This window comes from Amblyomma mixtum, chromosome 5 (assembly GCF_055824585.1).
Source record: "Amblyomma mixtum isolate Tamu chromosome 5, ASM5582458v1, whole genome shotgun sequence".
NCBI lineage: Eukaryota > Metazoa > Arthropoda > Arachnida > Ixodida > Ixodidae > Amblyomma > Amblyomma mixtum.
This window is the reverse complement of record NC_143016.1, coordinates 69,679,474-69,704,728: the sequence shown is the minus strand read 5'-3', so window position 1 is coordinate 69,704,728 and position 25,255 is coordinate 69,679,474. Positions and strand designations below refer to the sequence as shown.

Here is a 25,255-nt window from a genome sequence, read left to right as displayed (position 1 = left end):
GAAGATCCACCTTTCATCGATGGCTATGTCTGGGAAGGGTGCAACAGAACAACAACGGAGAAGAAGGGAGGAGGAGTAGGTATGCTGATACATCAAGGAACAAATTGGCAAAGAATAAAATCAACTTGCAAAGAACATGTCTGGGTATCAGGTACAATTGCTGGCAAAAGGACATGGCTAGGGGTAGTTTATTTAGGGACCGGGGACAAATGCAGGCAAGAAAACAAGGATCTAGTTAAGTGCCTCAATGACGATATAAAGCAGATTGGAGACGGTGTCGATATTATTTTGCTTGGAGACATGAACGGCCACATCGAGGATCTGGATGGATACACAGATTGTAACGGGAAGTTAATGCTAGACTTGTGTGAGCGGCACAACTTAGTTATTGTCAATAGAGAAACTAAATGTGAGGGACAAATCACGTGGGAATCCCGTAACAGGCAAACAACCATTGACTACTGTCTAATGTCGCAGGGCATCTATAGCAAGCTCGCAATAATGGAAATAGACGAAGAGGGGAAGGACAGCCTAGGAAGTGATCATAAACGTATTAGTCTACAGTTGGGAGCCCTAGTCAAAAGAGAAATGCAACGAAGTCCAAAAGACAACGCAAAATTAAATGATGAACAAATAGCGCTAATATCAGCCGATATAGAAGAAATAATTGAGAAACGCCACATGGAAAATTGGGATTATAATCAGTTGGAACTGCTCATCGCTACAAAAATGAAACAAGTGAAAGGAGTTAACCGCTGGAGAGGAAAGAGGAAGCCACGAAGCTGGTGGAATATGGAAATTAAGGAGGCCATCGAACAACGACGGGTGGCTTCAAGGGAACACAGAGAAGCAAAGAGGGCGCAGTTATCTGTAGAGGAAATAGGAAAAAAATGGGAATCTTATCGACAAAAGAAACAGCAAGTTCAGGTCCTAGTCCAGGCTAAAATAAAGCAGTCCTCTGATAAATGGCTGGCTGAAGTTCGCGAGGCAAATAAAGGGGGGCCAAGAAAATTCGGGAACCATATAAGCTGGTTGGGAAAAACAAATCAAAGAAAGCAGGAACAGATTATAGATGCTGAGGGAAAATGTTTGGAGGGAGACGATGCTGTGGACTACATTACGTCATTTATAGCTGCGTCTTTTAGCGACGCCAATGGGGTAATCTCCCCAAGTGAGGCGGCAACACAGGACAGCACAAAAGAGAACAGCTTAGAACTGACTAGTCTTAACTGGGAAAAGGCGGAAGCGAATATTCCTAAAACCACATCCGCAGGGATAGACGAAATTCCAATTAAGCTGATTAATGAACTTGGCCCAAGAAGCAAGGACGCGCTGATAAAAGCATTGGAGGCAGTCATAACAAATCAGCAAATTCCGCACAGCTGGAGACAGAGTAAAATGAATTTGATTTATAAAGGGAAAGGAGATAAGATGAACATAAAATCCTTCCGTCCGATTACGATAACATCTGTTATGTACAGGCTGGCAATGCAGGCGGTGAAATTAAAAATGCAGTCATGGGTAGAAGGGAATAGGATACTCGGAGAACTTCAGAATGGGTTCAGAAGGGGTAGGCGGTTAGATGATAGCCTGTTCGTGCTTACCCAATGCATAGAAATAGCTAAGGCGGAAAATAGACCTCTGTTTATAGCCTTTCTAGACATAAGCGGTGCATACGATAACGTGAACAGGGAACTCCTGTGGAGCATATTGAAAGATTTAGGTACTGGTGATGAGGTAATTGATTTTCTACAGGAAATCTACCGAGATAATGAAGTTGAAATTACATGGGAAGGGAAAAAAAGTACCACAACTGTAGGGGTGCACAAAGGATTAAGGCAAGGTTGCCCTCTATCACCGCTGCTGTTCATGCTTTACGTGATAAATATGGAAAGAAGGCTAGAAGAAAGTAATCTGGGTTATAATCTATCGTACAGATTAGGCGGAAATGTAGTTGAGCAGCGACTCCCGGGTTTAATGTATGCGGACGATATTGTACTGTTAGCAGATAGCCAGGAAGATTTACAAACTTTGGTTAATTGCTGTGGAGACGAAGGAGACGCTCTAGGATTCAGTTTTAGTGCAACTAAATCAGGTGTGATGATTTTTAACGATACAACTGATCAGGTGCTTACAATACAAGGCCACGAAATACCCAAAGTGGCCGAATACAAATACCTCGGGATATGGCTAAACGAAGGGCAGATATACACGGAAAAGCATGAACAGGCTCTTAGGGCAAAAGGACGAAGAGACGCCGGGATAATGAAACATAGGGCATTATGGGGGTACAACAAATATGAAGTACTAAGAGGTATTTGGAAAGGAATAATGGTGCCGGGACTTACTTTCGGCAATGCGGTTCTGTGCTTAAGGGCAGAAGTTCAGTCGAGATTAGACGTAAATCAGAGAGCTGTTGGAAGATTAGCACTAGGTGCCCACGGCAAAACCACAAACGAGGCAGTACAAGGGGATATGGGCTGGGCATCGTTTGAGGCACGGGAAGCTAAGAGTAAAATACTATATGAAGAACGCCTGAGGAAATTGGACGATAACAGATGGGCAGCTAAGGTATTTAAATATTTATACAGAAAGAACGTTGACTCACAGTGGGGGAAAAGAACTAGAAAACTAACCAGTAAGTATGCCGGTCATGAGGACGGAGAAAGAAAGAGCATTAAACGACAGGTTAAATACGCGGAAGTTAAAAATTGGATGAATTCAATGGAAAAGAAACATAGTGTAGAACTATATCGATTCTGGAAAAGGCAGATCAGGAAAGAATTTTTCTATGATAACTCAAGAGGCAGTGCCCTACTTTTTGAAGCTAGATCAGGGTGTCTTAGAACGCGCAGCTACAAAAAGAAATTTAACGAAGAAGATGACACATGTGCAGTGTGTGGTAGATCTGTGGAAACAATTGAACACCTCATAATCAAATGTGATGGTATCCATCCGGATGTCGATGCAGGCACAGTCACTCTTTCTGAGGCCCTAGGGTTTAAAGATAACAATGGTCATGTAAATAAATCTGCAGTGGAAGTCAGCAAAAAGCGATTGGAGGATTGGTGGTTGAAAAGCAGAGATGTGGCATAAGGTTAGAATAGTAGGAAACCGTAGGCAAAGTTGATGGAGAATCTTAATGAGAATTGCCAACACAGTAAACAAAAAAAAATAATAAAGAAAAGCTGAGCATGGTGGCAATTGCCACCACCCCGTTTCAAAGGGGGCGCTCCTATCCATCCATCCATCCATCCATCGCTGAACGCCGCGATCTTTATCTGGGAGGTGGTGACGAGGAGGCGCGCGGCTGCGGTCGCTTATCAGCGCGTCTTTTCTTTCACTCTTTCTTTTTATCCTTTAACTCTCCTCTATCTGCAAGTGACAGCGGTGGTGCACACCGAACGCCGCGATCTTTATCGTGGGAGGTGGTGAGGAGGAGGCGCGCGGCTTCGGTCGCTTATCAGCGCCTCTTTTCTTTTACTCTTTTTTTTTATCTTTTAACTCTCCTCTATCTGCAAGTGACAGCGGTGGTGGCTTGGCTGGAGCCAGTCGGCAGGGCCCATGCAATTTCCTTTTCATCCTTCTCTCAGTCGCAACAACATCTTTATTGTGCTTTGATGGCGTGATAGCGTTGAGTAAGCGGAAGGGGCTTTCCCTTGAGGAAAAGCTGGACGCAGTCGATAGGCAGCCAGGGCGGCTTACCCAGAGCAGCGCGGCGAGCAGCCTACGAACATTTCAGTGCTTGACGCTGTGCACAACGTCGCTTCAGCGTGGACTGCAGTGAGCGCGTGAACTGCACAGCACTGCTGCGTGCGTGCGGTGTGGCCGCACCGCAAAGCGACGCTGACAGCAATGCGGCCTTTGCTATTGAGAAACGCGTTGTTCTTTCCAGCGAGCGAAAAAAACTGCAATCCACCATTCTCGATTTTTTAAAGTCCTAGGGTCAATTTGCGGAAATTAATTGTTTCAAGTCAAAGCTGCACTGTTTTCATTAATTTTCGGTACTTTCCTCACTGTTGCGTTTTCCCGGCTGTTACGTTTTTTTTTCCCGGTCCGGTGAAAAACGTATGAACGGGGTTCTACTTAATAAACAAATGAGCGGAAGTAAAATCGTATTCAAAGGTGCAATGCAAAAGCCACCTGCCCACCAGAAGCAGCCCCCCTCCCCCCTCATCCCCCCCCCCCCTCACTAGAAGACTACCCACCCACCCACTTACTTTTTTTTATCCTCCAGAAAAATTATTGCATGTGTGAAGCCTTGGATCTGAGTAAAACACCAATGTAATCATGGAGGGTGTATCCAACTGCTATACAGCTTTTTTGCATCATGTTCCATGATCACCTTGTCAATCTTTTTTTTTTGCTTTTTATAGGCAGGCCAGTTCTGGAGAAGGTAACGGAGCTCTATATAGCACATTCTACAACATGCAGTTGTGACTGGAAATCACTTTAGTGTCCAGCAGGCGTCATATGCTGGTGTTAAATTATTTATATTAAATTATTGCTCAATCAACTACCGTAACAGTGAGAAAATATTGCTTCAGAACTCATAACAATGTGACCACTAATAAAGAGTGTCTACAAACAAAACTTCCACTAAGCATTGCACTTGTTCATCTTGTCCATATGTGCCCACAAGGTGTAATGAATACGCACTGCAGACTGGATGCTCTGGGAAACATGAAACCAAACTTTTGAAAAACAGCCTGAGCTTGGGGTCTACCAGCACACGCAAATTCTTGCTTGACATACCTGCATAACAGCTGGGCACTTAATTAGATGTATAAATAAAGTATAATAGTACTATTACTAGAGCTCTTTAGGCATCTTTATTGTACTACATGGTTATTTACAAGCTCTTACGAAGTACTAAGCTGTAATCCAACATGAACTCTCTTTGACCTGCTTGCTGTGAGGACAAGGAAAAGACAATGAAATTGTAGAATAGCATTTAAGCTTAAACTTCCTAGTTAAAAACCAAATATTGGAAGCATAAAATGACAAGACATTCAGTGGACACTTTATTTGAAAGTAAGAACTTAATAATGGCAGTTCTTTACCAACGCGGCTCCTTTCTCCATACCTTTTTATGTGTTGCTGCACTACTTTATCATGAAAAATCTATCTGTCCTACCTGTACATTCTGCCACAAAGCTTTCTGCCCATCAGTCTTGAGATGAAAACTTTGTGCGGAGTGGTGTCAACGCAGCCGTATAATCCTTGCAGCTGGGGCCCCTCAGAAATGATGATGCATGGCTCAGCTGCAGGGCAGCATCTGGATGGGCTGAGCCTGGAAGCAGGGTGCACTCCCGCTCCAAGATCGTGGCCATGCCTTCCAAGAGCTCGTGAAACCCGAGAGACAGAGCAGCACGCCGCAGACGGTTCAACTCCTTGTAAAAGTTTGCCGTCTTCTCTGGCAGCTTCCGGGCATGCCTTAGAATCTTCTGGATGTCTGCCTGCAGGTCCGACTGGCGGATCCAGACAACTGAGTTGTGCGAATAGCTGTGCTTGTCGTTTGACTTGACGGGAAGTGCTTCGCTACCCAAAGGAGCCAGAGCTTGGGGTCCCAAGTGGTTGAGCTTCCCAAGCCATGGCACCGACTCGACTCCTGGCTCGAAATAGGACAGCATGAGATTCGACTTCTTCTTGCTGTCAGCCCAGGAGTACAGCATACCGTACCAGTCCTGTCCCAGCTGGCAGAGAGCAACCATGCCCTCAACCTTGAGGCTGCCATGCAGCAGCACGCAGAAAGATGGTTGCTTGCCCTCGTCATTGTCCTCTTCCTCCTCGCCTGTGCGTCCTCCAGACTCCTTTGGTTCAGTGGTCCGTGCTTCTTCGGGACCAGGTGCCGGGAGCACTAAGTGCCGAGATAAAGTGGGTGGATTGGCTATCTGCTGCAGCCCAAGAAAGCCACACACCTGAAAGGTGACAACAGAAATGAGGGCAGTACGTTAGCAGGAATACATAGAAAAGGAATGAGGCAACTTGCAGCATGAACCAAAGCACAAAGTTGGCTCCAAAAGCTCACAGGGCACACAAACTTGCTATGTAAACAGCACTTTTCGGGTTATCAATTCATTCTTAAAGCTTACAGATTTTTATGAACAACATTTCATCCTTCCAAACATTTCTTAAACTGCCACTAACACAGAATGCAATGTATTTGCATTTGTTTTGAATCCAGGTCTTTTCGTGCAAGGCTAGGGTCCATAGAGGTGCCGTAGGCATAGACAAGCCCCTCAAAATGCATCCCGTAGGAAAAATTCAGGAGTGCTGTAGTTTCTGTTCTTTATGAAAAGTGCCATGCAGGCCTGAAGCAAACACGTCGCTTCCTTGTTTTCCAATGCACAAGGACTCAGCTTCATTAGTTGCATTTACCCTCTCTTCTCTGAAACTAGTCACGAATGCGCAGCACCAGGCGGTCACAGAAATCAGCCCCAGCAGGCCAATTAGATGGTCGGCATGCATGCTGAGATACGCGGGAACTGGCCTTCACCGCAGAAAGACTCAGAGCTGAGACAGTGAGATAGATTTTCTCCCCTTCCCTCATTCGCTCTTGCCATCTTTCACTGTCAGCCACACAACTCAAGTCAAATGGTTGGGGCCTATTATAGCCTTGACAACCACAGCAGCCATGAGAACACAATAAACGCCTGATTCCGGGCAAATATCTATCTTCCTGAGTCATTGTGTTCTATGTCTGCACACCCTCTGCAGTATACTGACTGCACATGCTCTTTGTGCATGGAAGCTAGGTAGTGTACATAGACTAGTAAGCCTCAGATGAGGCTCAGAAGCCTGGAAGGAACCGCTACAAAGAAAAAGATAGTGCATCCAAGGCCTTTGTGTACAATGTGGGTCAAACCTCACGATGTGATTTTGGTGGAATTCCACCAGTGGTACACAGCTAGACAGGGTACGAACCATCGAAACAACATATGTAGAAGCACAACAATCAGTTGGGTGAGTTACAAGAAAACATAGGTAAAGGCTCACAACCTATAAAGCCCCTACTTTTTTTTTTTTCTAAGAACCTCTTTCTACTGACAACTTACCACAACAGATGAGAAGGCTTCATGTTGTTGTTCTTTTCCTTACATAAAAATATAGCTGTGCCCATTGCACGTTACATATTCTGTGCCCTTTGGCTTCACACTGCAAAATGCCCTCAATTCTGGTCACAACATAAAGGACGAGGAACCTCAATAATGTATAGCAACTCCGGTCATACATACTTTGCACGCATTACCTGGATGGTGTTGGAGGGGTGAACCCAGCCAAAGTCCTGCGACCTCTTCTGGGGCTCTGGTGGTGGGCAGAGACTGACACTGGACCAGAGCTGGCCACAGCGTAGCACACCGTGAAATGGTGCATACTGTGCCTGTGCAAGGTTCAGGAAGGCTTGCTGCACACTGCGGACCGAGAGGCCGCCTTCCGGCAGGAACAAGCGACCACCTGTTCGCTGAGCCAGGCGCCCCAAGGGACCCAGTGAGGGAGGCGGGCCACCGGTGGCAGGGTGCAGGCAGACTGCATGCAACCGTCCTGGGCCCCCGTCCTCAGAGCCCCGCCAGCCGCCCAAGGCACCATCGGTAACGAGGATCACCTGTCATCGCATTACAGCAACAAAACATTGAATAACAGTACAATGCACCCCATAGGCTTCATTTCTTCATTTTTCTGCAGAGTAACAGGCCAGGACTGTTTGGAATTGCAATGAAAGATCTAACCAAGTAAAGAGCAAGTAACTGGAGACACATTGGCGTGCAAAACACACTGCTGCCGCATGAATGCTACGATAATTCTTTTTTTCTGAAACTGCCAGAGTGTTTAGTAATTTGTCCACCAAAGCATATCCACATGCATAGCTTTGTCATGCAAAAAGTGGATTATCAGAATATAGCTTTATTTATTACCACTGCGGTTAGAAGTCTGTATGCTTACGGTGCCAATCTGCAGCGAACGAGATGAAGAAATGATGCCAAACCTGCAACTTCAAATCCTTAAAATGGCATATTATTCCTCCTCTTAGACAAATGGAAACTTTTCAAGTACAGTTGGCTACCCTCGGACGCCAGGCTTAACCATTACCTGCATTTGCACATTTGAACATTGGCCACATAGCCAGACAACTGACTCAGTTAGTACTACAAGTGTAATTTGACATTGTTAAACTTGCTCCGTGCACTCTAAACTAATATTGTAGTCATGGACACTTACAAAATAGCACTACTACTAACAATACACAAAGCCATCAGGCAACAACACTGGATCACTTCAAAAAGTAAATTGCTTTTCAGAACAGTGCCTTTCAAGACAATGCCACTATCACTACTTCATTGCTTTCATTGTGCATCATTACCATGGCACAGCATTGTTCACTATAGTGCGTTGTAGCTTCCGTTCTCACGCTGCACGCTGTAGACAAACATCAATGGGGTACACTGTCACCACATTGTTCTTTTAATAATTGTTTTCTCAATTCCTCATGGAATGGCATAAGGCTTGCATATAATTAATGCACATTTTAATGTATTGGTCAGGATTCGTGGTAAAACAGGTATTTTTCCCAAAACCGGCACTCTGGGGGTTTTTTTATGCAGACATCAATCAACGTTACATTCAACCACAAAGGAAATTTCAAACAGCCCAAACACTGATGGTTTCGACCACAGATGCACGACTTGTTCCCATATATGTAAGTAAATCAAAGTTGCACCTTTCTTAATTGCCATTTTCGATGTCCACATATCAGACCTCCCAATGGCAACGTGCACTATTAAAAGAGTCCCTGAAACAGTCTGCCCTGAGGGTAAGGAAAGCGAAAGACTGACTTATAGTGAATAACCCACCATACCCTCACAAAAATTTTCAATCTAACTTATTCTAACTTATGCAGCGCTAGAAATATTGGCTGGTGGTAGGCAGTACTTCTGGAGGGCAGTTGGCTTTCCCACGGCATCCTTGAATTCGATTTTGCAGTTGCTTTTTCGTTCCATTGCTGTGTGGGCTTCTAGTGGGGTGGGGAAGTGACTGGCACTTATGGAGGATGGAGGCTTCACCTGCCGAGGCTTCACACAGACAATGCCAGCATTTCTGCTAAGTACCACTGGTACTGCTATGGGAGTAAAACGGCATGCACGTGACTAAAAGTGAGAGTAGCAGCAGCCTGCTGGCAACAAAAATGTTCATCAATTCTGACACAAACCTGCGCTGGCATGGCAGAGCCCCACTCGTCAAGCAGCACTTGTCGTGCTCCCTGCAAGCCGAGGTTGAGGTCAGTACGGTCGCGGCATTCCATCTGCACTAGGGCTGCTTTGAGGCTCTCAGTGTCACGTGTGAATGGAACCACCAGCTCCCATAGCGATGAGAACACCACCTGCACCATGGCAGCCAAAGGCATTTTGCATTGTAAAACGACGAAAGCACTTGTTTGCGCATAGATTTCTCCCCATGTGAAAACTGTCAGAACCCTGCGCACACGTTGGATGTACTAGCTTTTGCAATGCAAAGGCCGCACATGTAATCCATTTTCCTGCACAGAACTATGATAATGTAATATACGCATCTATACACTTCACAGTAAGTGTTAACAATGCTCAACAGGTGTCTGGCACTGCTTCTAAACAGAACACAGTGGCTCATCGCAGAGAGGAAAGCACCATCATCAGGTGCAGATACTGGTCAGCATCTCCAATGGACAATATTGCAGACATTGAGAACAACATGGTTGGTTGGTTGGTTGGTTTATGGGGTTTAACGTCCCAAAGTGACTAAGGCTATGAGAGACGCCGTAGTGGAGGGCTCCGGAAATTTCGACCACCTGGGGTTCTTTAACGTGTACTGATATCGCGCAGTACACGGGCCTCTAGAATTTCTCCTCCAAAGAAATTCAACCGCCGCGGCCGGGATCAAACCCGCATCTTTCGGGTCAGCAGCCGAGCACCATAACCACTGAGCCACCGCGGCGGGGAGAATAACATGGATGTGGACATCAATGTGGTTTGGGACCAATTAGCCGGGTCAGCAGCCGAGCACCATAACCACTGAGCCACCGCGGCGGGGAGAATAACATGGATGTGGACATCAACGTGGTTTGGGACCAATTAGCCAGCAAGCTTCCAACTAAGTAACGTTGGATGTAGGTAACCATTTACTGCCAGAGTACTACCAACTGCTGCCACTTCTTGCATTGATAGCTACTAGCTATGGAGTGCCAACTCCTTTTTGTTGTTGCATCACAAGTATGACATGCATCAGGTTTTTGTTGGACTGCTTGTTGTTTGTCTGTTATATATATAATGAGTTCACTAGTGTGAAACAGCACCTTAATACTCCTCCTTCTCATGCCACATGCTGCAGGTGTCAGATCTCTCAATTAAACATCAAAGCATTCTCTCACAATAAGTTGTGTTAAAGCACATTACTTATTAGAATCAGAAGGCAGAAACCAAGAACACTATATTTCATCTCAGAAGTCGTTTGCAGTACTGTGAAAGGTAGAGCTCTCCCTCGTCCTATCAGGACCAAGGAAGACAACAAACAGTCTCTCAAATATTTCAGCAGTGTTGTGACTATTTTTTAAACATTTATTGCAATAATTGAAAAGGTAGTTCGCGATGGTGTTTGGAAAGTACAGCAAGCCCTGCGGAGGCCTGCTGCGAAGTGGTATGCCGCCATTTGTAAATATGGCATCCACCAAGTCGGCCAAAGTCTCCACACAGCAGCTGAACACTGAGATTCCTTTCTTTTCCACTGATGAAACCACCAGTCAAGGAGTGAGGGGCATGGGAGAACACATTTTGCAGTGCATGCCGTTCCGACTAGCTCAGATCGCGGCAGCTTTCACATTGCTGCTAAGGACTTGTGAGGTGGAGTATATGTGTGTGATGCCCAGCAATTTTGTCGGAATACTCTATGGGTGGTGTACGCATTAAAGACATCTGTTTTAGTTACCACTTTCCCATCTGGTCTTAGCAACAGAATATGTAAATTTCTTGTAAAACAGCTGCCATAGTGCTGAGGATGCACACTTCTGCAAAGCCAAAGTTCTTAGTATGGTGGGCACTAGTCAATGTCGATGACTAATTTTCACTGCATTCAAAACCACTGTCATCCTACACCAGAAGCATCAAGCAGAGTTATCAAGAGCAGGTCCAACTAGCCAAATATAAACTACTTGTAACAGTTTCTTGAATAGAACTGAATGAAAGTGTACCATGCTTACACAAAATCCACTTTGTGGGACAAAGCCACGATAAAGCTGCATAAGAAAGTCCAAAAAGCTCAACTTTTCAGGTAAAAAGGAAAAAAACGCCTTTGAGTGACCCGTCTATTGTCCTCCATTAAAATGAAAACTGCTTTCAAAATGTTCATTCTATTAGAACACATTCAAAGTCCAGCTTTTTTGGATATCACTTTAATTGCGAGGCAACTGCAGAATATTGTAAGATACTGCTATGAACTTATTGATGAGAATGGTCTAACCTTCTGATGAGCAGAAAAATCTTACTTTCAAATTTTGTCCCACACTCACACAGTGTAGTTAAGACTGCCATAGAAAACCAATGGGCTGCGTTTTTAGACTCTTAACAGCATAAAACTATAAGTGTCCCAAGGAGGTATCAGTGCATATATTGATTGTTATGGTGCAACATTGTGACATGCGATATGAATGTGTTCATAAACAGCTTTCAGTTTTAAAAGATGCGCATGTCCAGAATTTCTGGGTATGAGCGTGAACGATTCTTCATTTTCCGTTCCTTTGCTCCCTTTTTTTACTTGCTCATGAGCGCTGATCTTCAATACAGTAAAATCAGTAAAAATTAAGCACTGTCACTTACTCCATTTTTGTATTCTGACTCAAGAAAGAGAAGCCTTGGCTACAGAATCATTTCTTAGAAGTGCACAACTGGTTTTATGAAAACAAGCACCTCAAGTGATTCACCTTCATCAGGAATAAGAGACTTCTCGTAAAGCAAAAATTAATGCTTGAAGATACTCAGTTGTTATGCGTTGCTTGGTTTTACCGCTGCCCACTACTGCACATAAGCAACATTCTATATTTCCTACACGCGGTGTTAAGTCCGCATCCTCGGTTATCACGCACTGGCACAAGCAGTCGAATCATATCTCAACATTTCTTTTTTGTTCCTTCAAAGAGCCACTGTGCACTTCAAAAAACCCGGCGCGGTGCGACGGGTGAGCAAATGACAACATTGCCAGAAAACCGCAATCAGCCAAGCAAGTCGGCAGCTTCATGGATTATGACTCCGAAACACGCTCGATGCATCAGAAAAGAGCTCACATACCAGAGCGCAGAACTCCAGTTTACAGTGTTGTGCCATATGATCGAGGAAAGCATTGATGCCATGTACTGCGAGTTGGCGAAGCTGGAGCGACTCCGAGCTGTCAACCGTCGTCACTGGCCGGCACATTGACAGCGAAACGTCAAGCAGGATAACTGTCGGCATGTTGCAGAACAGTGGCACCCAGTTTTTTTGTTTTCAGACGCCACAAAATGTGTTGGAAAAATCTTAACCGGCGAGACACCGCACAAAAATTAGACGTAACGCAGTAAACACCTGATGTTCCCACGGAAAGTCATCTATTACCGACCGCTAAGCTATTACTTGTATCGATAACGGACTTGTAATACTCAAAATCACTACAGTGCAGCCGCAACTTGTCTGCAGCCGATCACTCGCTTCGCTCACATCTCTCCGCGCACAGCAGCTCATTGCAAATACTCAAACTTTGAATGGCTTGGACGCATGCTTGGATCGGCTACGAGCCCCAACTCTATGGCGGCGAGGACTACGTCAGCCCACAAAGCTATAAAATTTGCTTAATCTTTTATATATGTAAACTTCTAATATGAAATAATATAAATATAAAGATCAATATATCCACAGGTGCATTTATGTGCAACGTTCTTACACACCGTACCACCATACTTACGTCGAGCTGTAAGCCAGATCAAGTCAAGACCTGCGAAAATGGCCGTCTGCATGCTTGCGCGGTGTTTGCAGAGGATAAACTGCAGTTATTCTTGGCAAGTGCTGCAATGGTCATCCACAAGAACCTACGCAAAGAAAGCAAGTGCAGCAGCAGCAGGTAACAACAGTCTCTCTCACAACAATTTTTGTTTCGACCTAAATTGGCCGTAATGGTTAAGACGAAGCTTGTATCGCGTTTGTTGGCGTTGCCACACTCAGTTTTTGCGTTAACAGCTTCTCTGTTTGCAGCGGGTCTGAATATTCAAACCAAGAAGAAAAAACTGCCAGTTGAGACCGATCCGGAAAAGCTGGTACGCTTCTGCTGCGGTAGCAACATATTCAAGGAGGGTCAAGACGTCGAATTAGGCCCTGACGACGCGTACCCGTCTTGGCTGTGGGACCTGCCTCTGAATGGGCCTCCGCCGCTCTCAGAGATGGACCCAAACACTGCAGAGTACTGGGAGTCTCTGCATCGGCGAGCACGTTTGCACCAAAACAAGATGATGAGTAAGGCGCCCAAGATTCGGATGCGCATCAACGAGAAGGAAAAAATGCGGAAGCTCAAGGCTCTACGTTTCCGCGCACTGGCGTCGCATCACTACGACCCCGGCACGCCGGAATATGCTTACGTAGAACAGCTCAAACGCAACAGGCTCGACAAGTGATCGCTGCTCGATGTGCGCAATAGACTCACCGCCCTTCTGTAGCCCTCCGTTGCACACTAATGGTGGGAAGGAGTTCCGAGAAAAAAAGGCGAAGTTTCTTTCATTGAAGAAGCACTGTATGTTCAACTCGTTTCATTACTTAGTTCATTTATGCTGCTTACTGAGGGTTGCATACTTTAATAAAAGATCAATTTGCAACCATAGTTTTGAGTATGGCTACGAAACATCCAAAATGCACCCAAGAGATATCCTGGAGTAACCTTTGACAATCTAGAGTATGAGGACAGCAATATGCACTTTCTGGGCACATATCGGGCCATTCAAAACATTTACATAGTTCCCCAAACAGCTCTAGTGCTTCAGTGAAGCCACCCCCCACCAACATTCCATGGCCGAATGGTAAGACCCAATGGAACCAGGTGTGCTTAGCAAAGTGTGAACATGAAAGAATCGCACCCACTCAACGGCCTTGAATTTCAACTAATTTCTAAAGAACCAGCAGTAATACTATACTGTAATGTTGTAGCGCATTATGCATGCCACCTCAGTGATACAATTATTGTTCAGTTGCTCTTTTGTGTACATGAACTTGGCGATCTTATTTGCAGTCACAGGTAATTGCATGAAGTGCAGTCTTCACCTTTACAATAATAATTAACAGTGCCCAAGGGGTCTGTGAGGTGTTTATGGCTGAGTGTCGTTTCCACCACTGGCAATGTGATGGAAGGATAGGGCCTTGTGCATTAAGCACGGCGACGTGTTAAATTCCTGTACTCTGTCAAAGCATCTATCATATGGAAGTTAAATGCTTGTGCATTTGAATGATGCGATTCATTAAAATTCTCTTTTCCAATATTTTTCTGCAGCTTACACAAAATATGGACTCCAAACTTTCTACTGCATTACCTTCCACACCTCCAACTAGTGCACACCAAATTTCTTAGTAGCACAGGGGCTACCACCAAGGATAAGCAGGGATAAGCCTTATGTTTTATTTGAACACTTGACATAAGGAATAATCGTACACATGCAAGTCGTTGCACTAGGTGTGCCTACTTCCGGTAAATAAGTACTATATGTGAACAACGCTAGTCCAAAATGTAATGAATACACTGTACACAAAGACAGTACCAGTGCTATGAGCATGTCATGGTGCCACTGAAACTGTCTAGTCAAGTTCCATGAGCTGCATTACACATCTGTACTATGTACAATAATAAAAAACTGTGAACATTTACGTATCATCATACAATGCTTCACAAGGAAGAGGCACCCAGGTAAGACACCATGGATAAAAACCGTGTAAGACAAAATGTACACACAAGCCTTTGTGAGGCCATATAGGCCGAAAATGCATCCCAAACAAGAGGTTATCGCTTACCCTGAGGAGTCTATGCACAGGAAATAACAGAACTCGCACCGAGCTCTGTAGCAATCGCTTTTATGGACGGGTTATGTTGCAGGAGAGTAAATGCATATACTAACCACATAATGTACTTTTGTATAAAAGCTTCCAGCTGAACAGGCTACTATAAGCACATTCTTTCATGGTACACAAAAAACAGTCATCTGAACAGTAGAAAAAAAATTTTTCTGAAGTGCGAACAGCACATACAAACAATAATGAGGTTGCACATTCTGCAAACATTTTTACGTTCTGAAGGCAAATTTTCATGCCACAGTTCACCAAAGTAGCATTCTTAATGCTATACACTATGCATGCAGTGAAAAACTGAACCTTCACAATCATTTGAACATGCGAAGCAAAAACTTGTACACTTGAGAGACGCAAGTGAAAGCAAAGTGTAGTGATGCGAATGAAAAGGGGAAAAAAATATGCGTGCCAACTGTCAACAAAAAAAATCTAATTTTAGTGCAGGAATGCAATATATTCAATCACGGCCGTAATTTCATGGAACATGCTTCGGCAATCAAGATCCTACTAGCAAATGCCGAGGGTACACTCTCGTGAAGGCCTGAGACGCCTTCATAAGGAATTTGTAAGAAAAGGTCACACACCAAAGTGCGCTCCGTATTATTTTGACTAAGATGGAAAAAAAGGAGGGGAGCACAACACAAGACTAAAATGAAAAAGAATAAGGAAAGAAAAAAAGAGCAATCTATGTACAGCACTGCTAAACATAAAAACAGAGTAATATGTTGTGTTCCACAAGTATATACTATTGCACTCTAGGAATAAAGCTTTCAGTTGACAGTCAGTGCCTATGCTGCCCTTTTCTTGTCAACATCCTTATGCTGTTGTTACTTTTGCCCATCTAAAACTGAACAGCTTGCTTACTTTATTTTGGTGCCCCCCTCTAGAGACGTACATTCATATGAAACAGCATTAAAAATGAAAGCTACACACAAAAGAAAGCGTATAAATAGTAGGGATTGTGCAGAGTGATTTAGTGAAATGAATGGTTGTAATTTATTCACCTTCACACAAAAGGCGTTTTCATTCCACAAAATGAAATACCTAGTAGCAGCCAATGGCCATAATTAATTAAGCAGGTATACCACACAATGCAGACCTTATCTTGGAAAGTCAGGTGTTACAAAAACGACACCATGTCCAAAACCTGCACAGCCAAGAGAGTCTCTGTGTGCAACCAATTACCAGGAAGAATGAAAAGGGAAAAGCATCATACAGTCGTGAAAAGCGAGTGGCTGAGGTTGCAAACTCATAAGAAGGTTCTAATTGGCGAGGTGCCCTTCCGTAGGATTTCTGCTTCGACTATGTCAAAGCCGCTCATGGAATTGCAGAGCTGGTTGATGCCGTGTTCATGACAGGAGGCTCTCCATCAATCCACTGCAGTCAAATAAAAAAAAAAAAAACAAATTACAGCATACCGGCAATGAGCAATGCTTAAAATACCAATAAAAGGCTGATTCAATGCCTTCAAATATGATGGAAACACTGACAATCCATACCATCTTAATTCAAATGGATAATAACTCGAACAGGCACTTGGGTCTGCCCATGCCATGTATTTTAAATGGGTAAAAGTCCACTCTATAATCGGAACCCTCCAAAGGTCAAAACAGCTGGTATTAAAAAAGCATCATCATCATCATCATCAGCCTGACTACACCCACTGCAGGGCAAAGGCCTCTTCCATGTCTCTCCAATTAACCCTGTCCTTTGTCAGTTGCCGCCACTGTATCCCCGCAAACTTCTTAATCTCATCCGCCCACCTAACTTTCTGCCGTCCTCTGCTACGTTTGCTTTCTCTTGGAATCCACTCCGTTACCCTTAAGGACCAGCGGTTATCTTGCCTTCGCATTACATGCCCTGCCCAAGCCCATTTCTTCCTCTTGATTTCAACTAAGATGTCATTAACCCGCGTTTGTTCCCTCACCCACTCTGCCTGCTTTCGATCTCTTAACGTTACACCTATCATTTTCCTTTCCATAGCTCGCTGCGTTGTTCTTAACTTAAGCTGAACCCTCTTTGTTAGCCTCCACGTTTCTGCCCCATAGGTGAGTACCGGTAGGATACAGCTGTTGTATACTTTTCTCTTCAGGGATATTGGTAAGCTACCATCCATGATCTGAGAGAACCTGCCATATGCGCTCCACCCCATTCTTATTCTTCTAGTTATTTCCCTCTCATGATCCGGATCTGCGGTCACTACCTGCCCTAAGTAGACATATTCTCTTACTACTTCCAGCACCTCGCTACCAATGGCGAACTGCTGTTCCCTTGCTAGGCTGTTGAACATTACTTTGGTTTTCTGCATGTTAATTCTTAGCCCCACCGTTCTGCTCTGCCTGTCTAACTGATTGATCATGCTTTGCAGTTCTTGTCCTGAGTGGCGTAGCAAGGCAATGTCATCAGCGAATCGCAAATTACTCAGGTATTCTCCATTAACTCTTATCCCCAACTGTTCCCATTCCAGTCCCCGGAATACCTCCTGTAAGCAGGCAGTGAAGAGCATTGGCGAGATCGTGTCTCCCTGCCTGACACCTTTCCGTATTGGAATTTTATTGCTGACTTTATGGAGAACTATAGTAGCTGTGCAATCGTTATAAATATCTTCCAATATTTTCACATAGCACTCTTCTACACCCTGATTCCGCAATGCCTGCATGACAGCTGAGGTTTCCACTGAGTCAAATGCTTTCTCGTAAAAAAGCAAGTAAAAATAACTTTCAGGCATCCGTCATGCAACCACTGGAGATTGTAACATACCACATCCATAGACCCTATTCCTGGAAACTGCCCAGGGGTGTAGTAGGTGCACCTCAAGAACAGCAAGCATGCACCTGAGGAAAGTTGTCTCCTAGCATTGGCTTTTGTTCTTACGCTTAGAGCTAAGGACCAGTGGTAAAGCTTTCTTTCTTCCCGAAGGCACAGACGGTAGTTGCTCTTCCTGGCGCTTCTGCCTTCAGCAACAGAAACATAGATATCAGATAGGTAGCCTGCTTCATGGAACCTGGCGAGTTGTTCATGAAAGCTCTGGCTGAACTCGCAAGGTTCCATGAAGCACGCTACCTAGCTGATATCTGTGTTTCTGTCACTGAAGGCATACTGAAGAAGAAGCGCCAGGAAGAGCAACTACCGTCTGTGCCTTCGGAAAGAAAGAAAGGCAGAATTGCCGTCATTCCCTACATTCATTGCCTGTCCCACAATCACAAGAAAATTGGGATGAAAGCGAATGTTCCTGTGGTTTTTTCAGCCCCTGAAAAACTTAGCGCGCTATCAAAAAAAACTTTGCCCCCCAATAAACGTCCCTAAAAGCTGCAGTGCACCATTAATCACAGAAAAAAGTTCGTAAAATGTACTGAAGGCATCGTTTATGACATCCCACTCTCCTGTGGAAAGCGGTATGTTGGTCAGTCTGGTCGATGCTTGAATGATAGGCTTCGTGAACACAAAAACAACTTGAAAACTTTTACTGGCAGTAATCTGGCTTTGCATTGTAAGGAGTTTGGTTGTGTGCCATTTTTGGATAAGTGCTCAATCGTGGCCAGACACCGGGATCAGTTAACTCATGAAATTATTAAAGCAGCGCATATCGCTGCCTTGGATGATAAATGTGTCAGCAAGCCGTCTATCTCCCTGTCCAAAAGAGAGCTGGCCTTCTTAAATAATCACTGAGTCGTTTGTCCGTTGTTCCTCGTACACCTGATTTTCATTACTTTTTCCGGGTGCATGCGCCTGTTTGCCTCACAATTCACATTCATCTTGGTCACCTAGGTTTCTGTCAGCCGGAAGTTAGCGCCTGTGTTGTGTGCGTCTTTCTCTGTCCCTTGTCCCGTTTTGTGCTACCTCACATACCATGAATCACAGTTACCGAGTCGCCCAAGTTTCTACCCTCATGTGAATAAGCTCTATATAAGTGTTTTTACTATGTGCGAGTTTACTATATCGTGGTTTATTCTGTATCAGTATTCTGACAAATCTGCATGCAACACTGCTGTAGTGGGTATGCTAAGCTTAAATGAAGGGAAAAGCAATCACATCGCACAAGCAAGCATGAATAACTGGTATAACAGAAACCCTTCACTTGGCCCCCTCCAAGATGACTGTAAATACAATAATGCCCTTACACTGCAGTCAAGGTTAAAGCCAAGGCACTGCCGCAGCCAAGTAATACAGATGTACAACCATTTCTGTTGCACTCACCTGGATCAAATTGTGCTCTGGTAACTGGGATGCCTGAAAGTGGTCCTTGAGCAACAGCTGTGAAAAATTGGCATGCGTCTGGATGGCTTCCTGCTCCTGGTGTGGCTGGCCGCACAGTCTGTACAGGTCTGCACAAAATTAAAGTTTCCAATCTTGGTCAATGAGTGAGCATCTTAACCTGTTTAAACAGTTGCTACTACTGAAACACAAACCACGATTGTGCCAGTGATGGTGGTCAAACTTCTTCAATACCATGTCACGACTCCAAATGTAGCAAAGCAAAATGATGTCACACTTTACCGTCTCTTGCAGTATGCCATACAATGAACATGGCAGTTTTTCAACCAGACGGGATGGCACAGGTTACAATGCAGGCCATATCTAATGAGCCTTTCCGGACCACTGCTCCCTCTCAAAGATATCAACATTAAGGTCATTCACACATATCTGGCGCTCTTTAACAGCTAATGGTGAAACTCGATATGAATTACACGGATGCCCCTTCAGTTTTTACATATAATTTATATACTTAGCAGAGGTGTTTATTCAACTTTTTAACCACTGGAGGCACGAGAAATGTTTCAATGAGAAAAGTTGTGAAGCAATCTTAGGTTTATTCTCAACATTTTTGTGAGCACTAAACAAAGTGTGCAAAATGCCAACAGAGGGAGCAAGGCCACATGAGTGCACTGGTTGCAACTACAGCAAAGCAAACTCAGTTGAGCCATGTCAATGTCACGTCCGGCCCGGTGACATCACTTCCCTCCGGCCAATGGGAATTATTAGCTCTTCGGATTGCATAAACTCGATGCAGCTGACACCTGCCCACCGTGCACTGCGCATCAGCTCATTGGGCGAGAGAGAAACAGCCTCCCAAAGAACTACCTATTCAAAAATAAGCCATACGGGAGCTCAGGAAGAGCAACCTGAATCTCACAACCTCCACCAGTGTTGGCATTTGCAACAGCCACCTGCCAAGGCATTGACGCATCGTTTAACCACTGCACCATTTCACCAGTAGTGGTATAAGGACTACTCTTGATTTATTAATCTATGAAAGAGAAGGCGTACTTGCGCGGGATGGACCACATTGTACTCTTTAGGATAGATTAAGTGTCGTCCAAGTTTTTTTTTTTTTTTTTTCTCGATGAGGCTTTTAATACGCCAGCATTAACAACACATGCTCGTGCTATGGAAATTTCACATTTCACATGGTTTACTGACGAAAGGCATAACATATTTGCAATAAAGCTACTACAATGAAAAATACGGCATTTATGGCACAGAAAAAGTGGCTGTCGACAGTGGCCCTTCGTTTGCAATCATGCAATTTGTGCCATCGCAGTGAGAAGAACGATAGTGAGAAAATTAAAGGTACAGGAGAAGGGCTCACAAGAGCATTTAAGGGCCTCTTTAACGGGTAAGGAGCCTCGACTAGTGGCACAGGCTCAGAAGATGATATGCTACATTGCTGAAATGGAGTTCATTAGTTTCTTTGTTCCTTCATTCATTCTCCTGCTCCCTCCCTCCTTGCCGAACTCACCCACTAGTACCATTCACCCGCCCAATCAATCACACACTCGATGCACTAACTCTCCCTCTCCCTCAGCCACTAACTGTCACTCACTTACCCTTGAGCAGAGCTGATGCCCAGAGCTGGACATGCACATCTGGGATCTTGCTGGCAAGCTGCATGGCAGGCGTGACCATGTTCATGCTCTCCCGACTGTTGCCCAGCGAGAAGAAGATGTGACCCAGGAGCACCAGCGAGCAGGACGTCAGACGGTTCAGGTCCTCAGCATTGGCTGTCTTGAGCGTCTCCCGCAGGTAGCGCCTACGTGCCACAACACAAAGCACAGGCCACTTTCAGTACGGGTACCCGCACAAGAAGCACCCTTCTTCTTGCAAGAACAAGTGTTGCTTGAGAAAAAGCATTTGACACAATGCCAAGTCAAATGCTTACAGAGCCTGTGTCTCATTGGCTCTTTACTGCTGAGACGACAGCATTTGCTGCAACACATCAAGAAAAAGAAAGTGGCAAAGGCCGCCTCAAGCAGCTATAAGCAACACTTTTATTGACAAGCCAAAATCAAAACTGCCATTGCATGCAGCCAGCAAGCTAGTCTGAGACTTACTTGGCATCATTGTATCGGGCTTGAAAGAAAGCATTGAAGCCGTGAACATAATAGGCAGCCGCTCGTAAGCTGTGGGATCTGCACATGGGCAAGGGTAAAAACAATCCATCAGCAAACAAGTTCCCACACACCAGGGAGATATTTCCGGGCACTCTAATGAAAGTATTTGAAGATACAATGCCATTAGCTTTAAAACTCAGGCAACAACAAAATGAGTCTAGAACTGGGACCTGCAACCTACTTCAAACCACAACAGGCATGAGAGTTAATTAGCCAAAAGTACACCAGATACCAACAACTAAGAATAAATTACCAGAATTTATATAAGCGACGAATAAAACTCATGATGGCTGTCTGTATGTCTCCTCCATAGCTTTATTCGCTGAAGTGTGCACATTCAGTGAATAAAGATCGTATTGACTGCCTGATGGGTTTTCGCACATCAAAGAAACATTATACACTGCAGTGAGGTATGTAATAGTGGAGGCTGTAACAGAGGACTCCGAGCTGATTTGGCCACCTCTTAACATGGTCAGTAATGCAAGGCCGTTCTGGCATCCTGCCTCTATTAAAATGCGCTCAATATGGCTGGGTTTGAACCTACGACCTTAGAATCGCCCAAAAATACACCACAAGCATTGAACTGCCAGAGTGGATTCCAATTAAGAACAAGCCTGACAAACAGCGAAATGAAAATGTTATCGATTTAAATGCCTCTTGGGCAACAGATAAACTTTAGATAAAGAAAGGTTACCGCTATTCATTATCTTCCGAAAAAAAAAGGAAAAAAAAAGTCTTTTCACCTAAAATGCCCTTCTTTTTTGTTATTATTGAGACTAAATTGCAGCAAAATGTTGGCACTCCCATTTCATCAAAGGAACTAGAAGCTTTCACTGTATAAAGTGCAAGTAGTTCCGACTGTTAGCTGCACCAAATCCAAGCTCGAGCAAACTAGATAAAGTAACACCTGATGCTCGCAAACTCATCGCTTTCGTTCTTGTGAGCCTGGAGTTGCAGCAATTCGTTTGGGAAGCATCGCAGCTGAGCACTTTCGAAAGTTAGATTTCAAGATTAGGTTTTTCAAGGTAAACAATGAGTGATGATGAATCCATAAAAGCAGCAGTCATTCAACTGTGCAGCATCACACTGACCAGAACGGTGCTGCCACACTTTTCACAGCCAGGAAAAGAACATGCACATACTGGCAGTAACCGCAAAAAAAAATGGGGAGCAGGCTGAAAGTTTAGCAGACTGACGCTGAGGGCAGGGTGTCAGGATTAAGCCGAGCAAGCAGCTCTTGAAGTTCTTTCTCGCGATGACACCGCAGGTACACGATGACCAAGTTCAGGCTGGCCAGTATCCGCAGCTCAGGAGAGGCCATGCTCTGCACAAGAAATTGACGTGGTCTTGCACAAACCGATATATATAGCACAACAGCAAGTTCCCCAACACCACATCTCTTTAATTCTGAACCACTAGGAGCTCAGTATAGTTTCTGTGCCACAATTCGATGCATAAAGCATGGCAAGGCTGCATGGAAAAATTTAGGAACAATAGTTCTATTGTTAAAAGTTTAGTTTATGTAATAAATAACTTATGCCTTCCTGTCACTCCTGAGAGCACCATGGGTTATCAAAAGATTTGCAGGCGCAATGTCACTGTGCAACAATGCACTCTGGCCCAGCACTTAATTATAGAATTTATCATTGAAAAAGAGCAAGTTTTTTTTTAACAATTTGGTAGGCCACAGAAAGCCCTGACTAGGTGCTTCAAGCTGGCGAGGAACCATCGAGAGAAGGTACCAAATCAACCACAACGATCTGGAACAGTGTGCAAGCAGTTAACTGTGGCTGGGATTATGTGAGATAAATCTGGTCACATGTCGCATCACAAACAAAATGATAAGCCAAGCACCTGCGGCTTCGAGTGAACAAACAAACAGTACAAAGCTCTGTGGCACCATAATCAATGACAGGATCTTAGGTTGGAAAAAAAGAACGACGTAATAACGCATTGGCTTTTTAAACTATTCGGTATGTGGACTTCCAATAAACCTTTAAGCTGCATCTGCCTTCCCTAACTACTTAAACAGTGTCATGTTTTCTTTGCACTCATCGATGGAAAAAATAAGACAAAAATTAAAATGTAGAAAGTCAAGAGAGAGGTGAACGTATAGAGCAAAGGCATCGAGGTTATTAGACTCGGATTCAGTTGGCTGCTCAACACATGGGGAAGAAGGGCAATTAAAGTCAAGAATGTGAAGTCAATTTCTATGCTTGCATGAGTTCCAGAAAAACCAGCAGCAATTAGTATGTACTGAGGAAAAATCATTTTGTTCGTACAAGATCTGTTCATACAATGCCGGCCCATGCATATCTTAAGTTATACATAAAGCACATTCATTTGAGAAAAATTACTTAGTTTCTGCAAGTACTTACGACTCTCACGCATTAGTCAAACATAGTGCTTGCAATACATTTAATTCGTGCCAGTATGTTTTGTCCCCTTGGTTCCCATTGACATGGTCCACTAGGGTCAACCTATGCTGCACTCGCCCATCAGCTCGTGCTTTCATGCTGCACTAGTTGTGTGACCATGAACAGGGCTGGTGGCTTGAGAGACTCGGGAAAAGAAGACAGTGGCGGCACATCTTAATGCCGCATCATTTCTCGAGGACCAGACCATGCATACTTACCCTGACAACAGTGTTGAATTGAGCTTCAGCGGCCTCCATACAATTCATGGACATGGCATATAAACCCTGCACAAAAGAACAGCATGTTAGACAACTAATTAGCGCATGGCTCAGTCGTTTGCGGCCAGTGAAAATGCAATGAAGAAGCCATCAGTAAGGCCCCTAGTTTCCAGCAATCTCGCGAAAACTCACAAATTTGAGCATTTTTCATGGAATTGCGTGTTAACAACCACATTCTTTTTTTTGCAATTTTTCTTGCAAACACCAGTAGCAATGACAGAACAATGAGAATGTGATTAAATTATTCAACAAATACAGCACGCCCAAGAATACTTACGAAGGGGGAAGCAGAGCCTCCATGAAAATGAAAAAAAAAAATATTAAGAGCACAACACAAGCTCAAAGTGTTCAGGAGAACCATGGCCTAGGCCTATGTGCGAACACGGTGCCGTCTTCCATGTATTCAAACTTATTCGAGAGGCAACACCTTAGAAGCGTACATGACAAAATGAGCGCAGCAAAGTCTCCCAAGCATTACCACGTGCGGCCTTTCGCACAGTAGCTACCGCCATGCCGTTGGGGCTACTCCCTACTATACTGCTATTCATAGCACTAAACAGTCCTCTTTTAATATCGAATCGCCCAACATCCTCAACAGTGACACAAAAAAGTTCTGGTGAATAACAAACCCAAAGAACACTCATGCCATTACCCTTACCAACACAGCGGCCATGGAAGTCAGTGGTGCTGACTGTGCTGAGTTTTTCAATGTCTCTCTCGTTTTCATCTCTTTTCATCAATGAAGCTGGCACATCATCACCTGCCCCTCCAACTATTGTACTTGCCCCTTTACCCTGTCTAATGTTCCCCTGTTCTGGTACTTAGAAACTAATCGAAAATATGAAGCTCTCGTCATCAGCTGGCATCGACGAAATCAATTCCAAACTGTTAAAGGACACTAAACACATCACTGTTGTATACCTGGCATTGTTGTTCATGCAGTCACTTGTTACTGGAAACCCTACTGAGTGACTGGAAAGTGGAGAAGGTTGTTCTAGCAAACAAATCAGGTGACAAGTGTCATGTAAAATCATGGGACATGTCATTTACTCCGAAATCATGAACTTTCT

General features: G+C 44.2%; 3 protein-coding genes across 4 annotated transcripts in view; 1 reads left to right on the top strand and 2 right to left on the bottom strand.

The window, feature by feature from the left end:
• Window positions 1-12,749, bottom strand: part of LOC149342566 (integrator complex subunit 14-like) — a 40,021-nt gene extending 27,272 nt beyond the window's left edge. The window contains exons 1-4 of one of the 2 annotated variants that reach the window (XM_089544922.1): window positions 12,312-12,749; window positions 9,209-9,379; window positions 7,253-7,606; window positions 5,138-5,921 (exon numbers count right to left, since the gene is read on the bottom strand). In XM_089544922.1, the coding sequence (XP_089401048.1) occupies window positions 5,169-5,921; window positions 7,253-7,606; window positions 9,209-9,379; window positions 12,312-12,473 (1,440 nt within the window). In that variant the 5' untranslated portion in view covers window positions 12,474-12,749 and the 3' untranslated portion in view covers window positions 5,138-5,168. Of the gene's footprint in view, window positions 1-5,011; window positions 5,922-7,252; window positions 7,607-9,208; window positions 9,380-12,311 lie in introns of those variants that run through there. The other variant, XM_089544921.1, reaches the window with a different exon arrangement.
• Window positions 12,750-12,971: 222 nt separating this feature from the next.
• On the top strand, window positions 12,972-13,866 carry mRpL54 (mitochondrial ribosomal protein L54). The gene is made up of 2 exons (XM_089544919.1): window positions 12,972-13,116; window positions 13,248-13,866. The coding sequence occupies exons 1-2, from the start codon at window positions 12,999-13,001 to the stop codon at window positions 13,661-13,663; spliced, it is 534 nt and encodes a 177-aa protein (XP_089401045.1). The 5' UTR covers window positions 12,972-12,998; the 3' UTR covers window positions 13,664-13,866.
• A 775-nt stretch (window positions 13,867-14,641) lies between these two features.
• Mau2 (Mau2 sister chromatid cohesion factor) overlaps window positions 14,642-25,255 on the bottom strand; it is a 30,796-nt gene continuing 20,182 nt past the window's right edge. Inside the window, exons 11-16 of the mRNA XM_089544918.1 lie at window positions 24,126-24,191; window positions 22,687-22,814; window positions 21,431-21,508; window positions 20,927-21,129; window positions 19,296-19,423; window positions 14,642-16,475 (exon numbers count right to left, since the gene is read on the bottom strand). Of these exons, the coding sequence (XP_089401044.1) occupies window positions 16,416-16,475; window positions 19,296-19,423; window positions 20,927-21,129; window positions 21,431-21,508; window positions 22,687-22,814; window positions 24,126-24,191 (663 nt within the window). The 3' untranslated portion in view covers window positions 14,642-16,415. The remainder of the gene's footprint in view (window positions 16,476-19,295; window positions 19,424-20,926; window positions 21,130-21,430; window positions 21,509-22,686; window positions 22,815-24,125; window positions 24,192-25,255) is intronic.

Bases quoted from the DNA above. Each gene is read 5' to 3' on its own strand.
- mRpL54 (XM_089544919.1), top strand. From the start codon at position 12,999: ATGGCCGTCTGCATGCTTGCGCGGTGTTTGCAGAGGATAAACTGCAGT. The intron at 13,117-13,247 runs GTAACAACAGTC...CTCTGTTTGCAG, and splicing joins AGCAAGTGCAGCAGCAGCAG to CGGGTCTGAATATTCAAACC.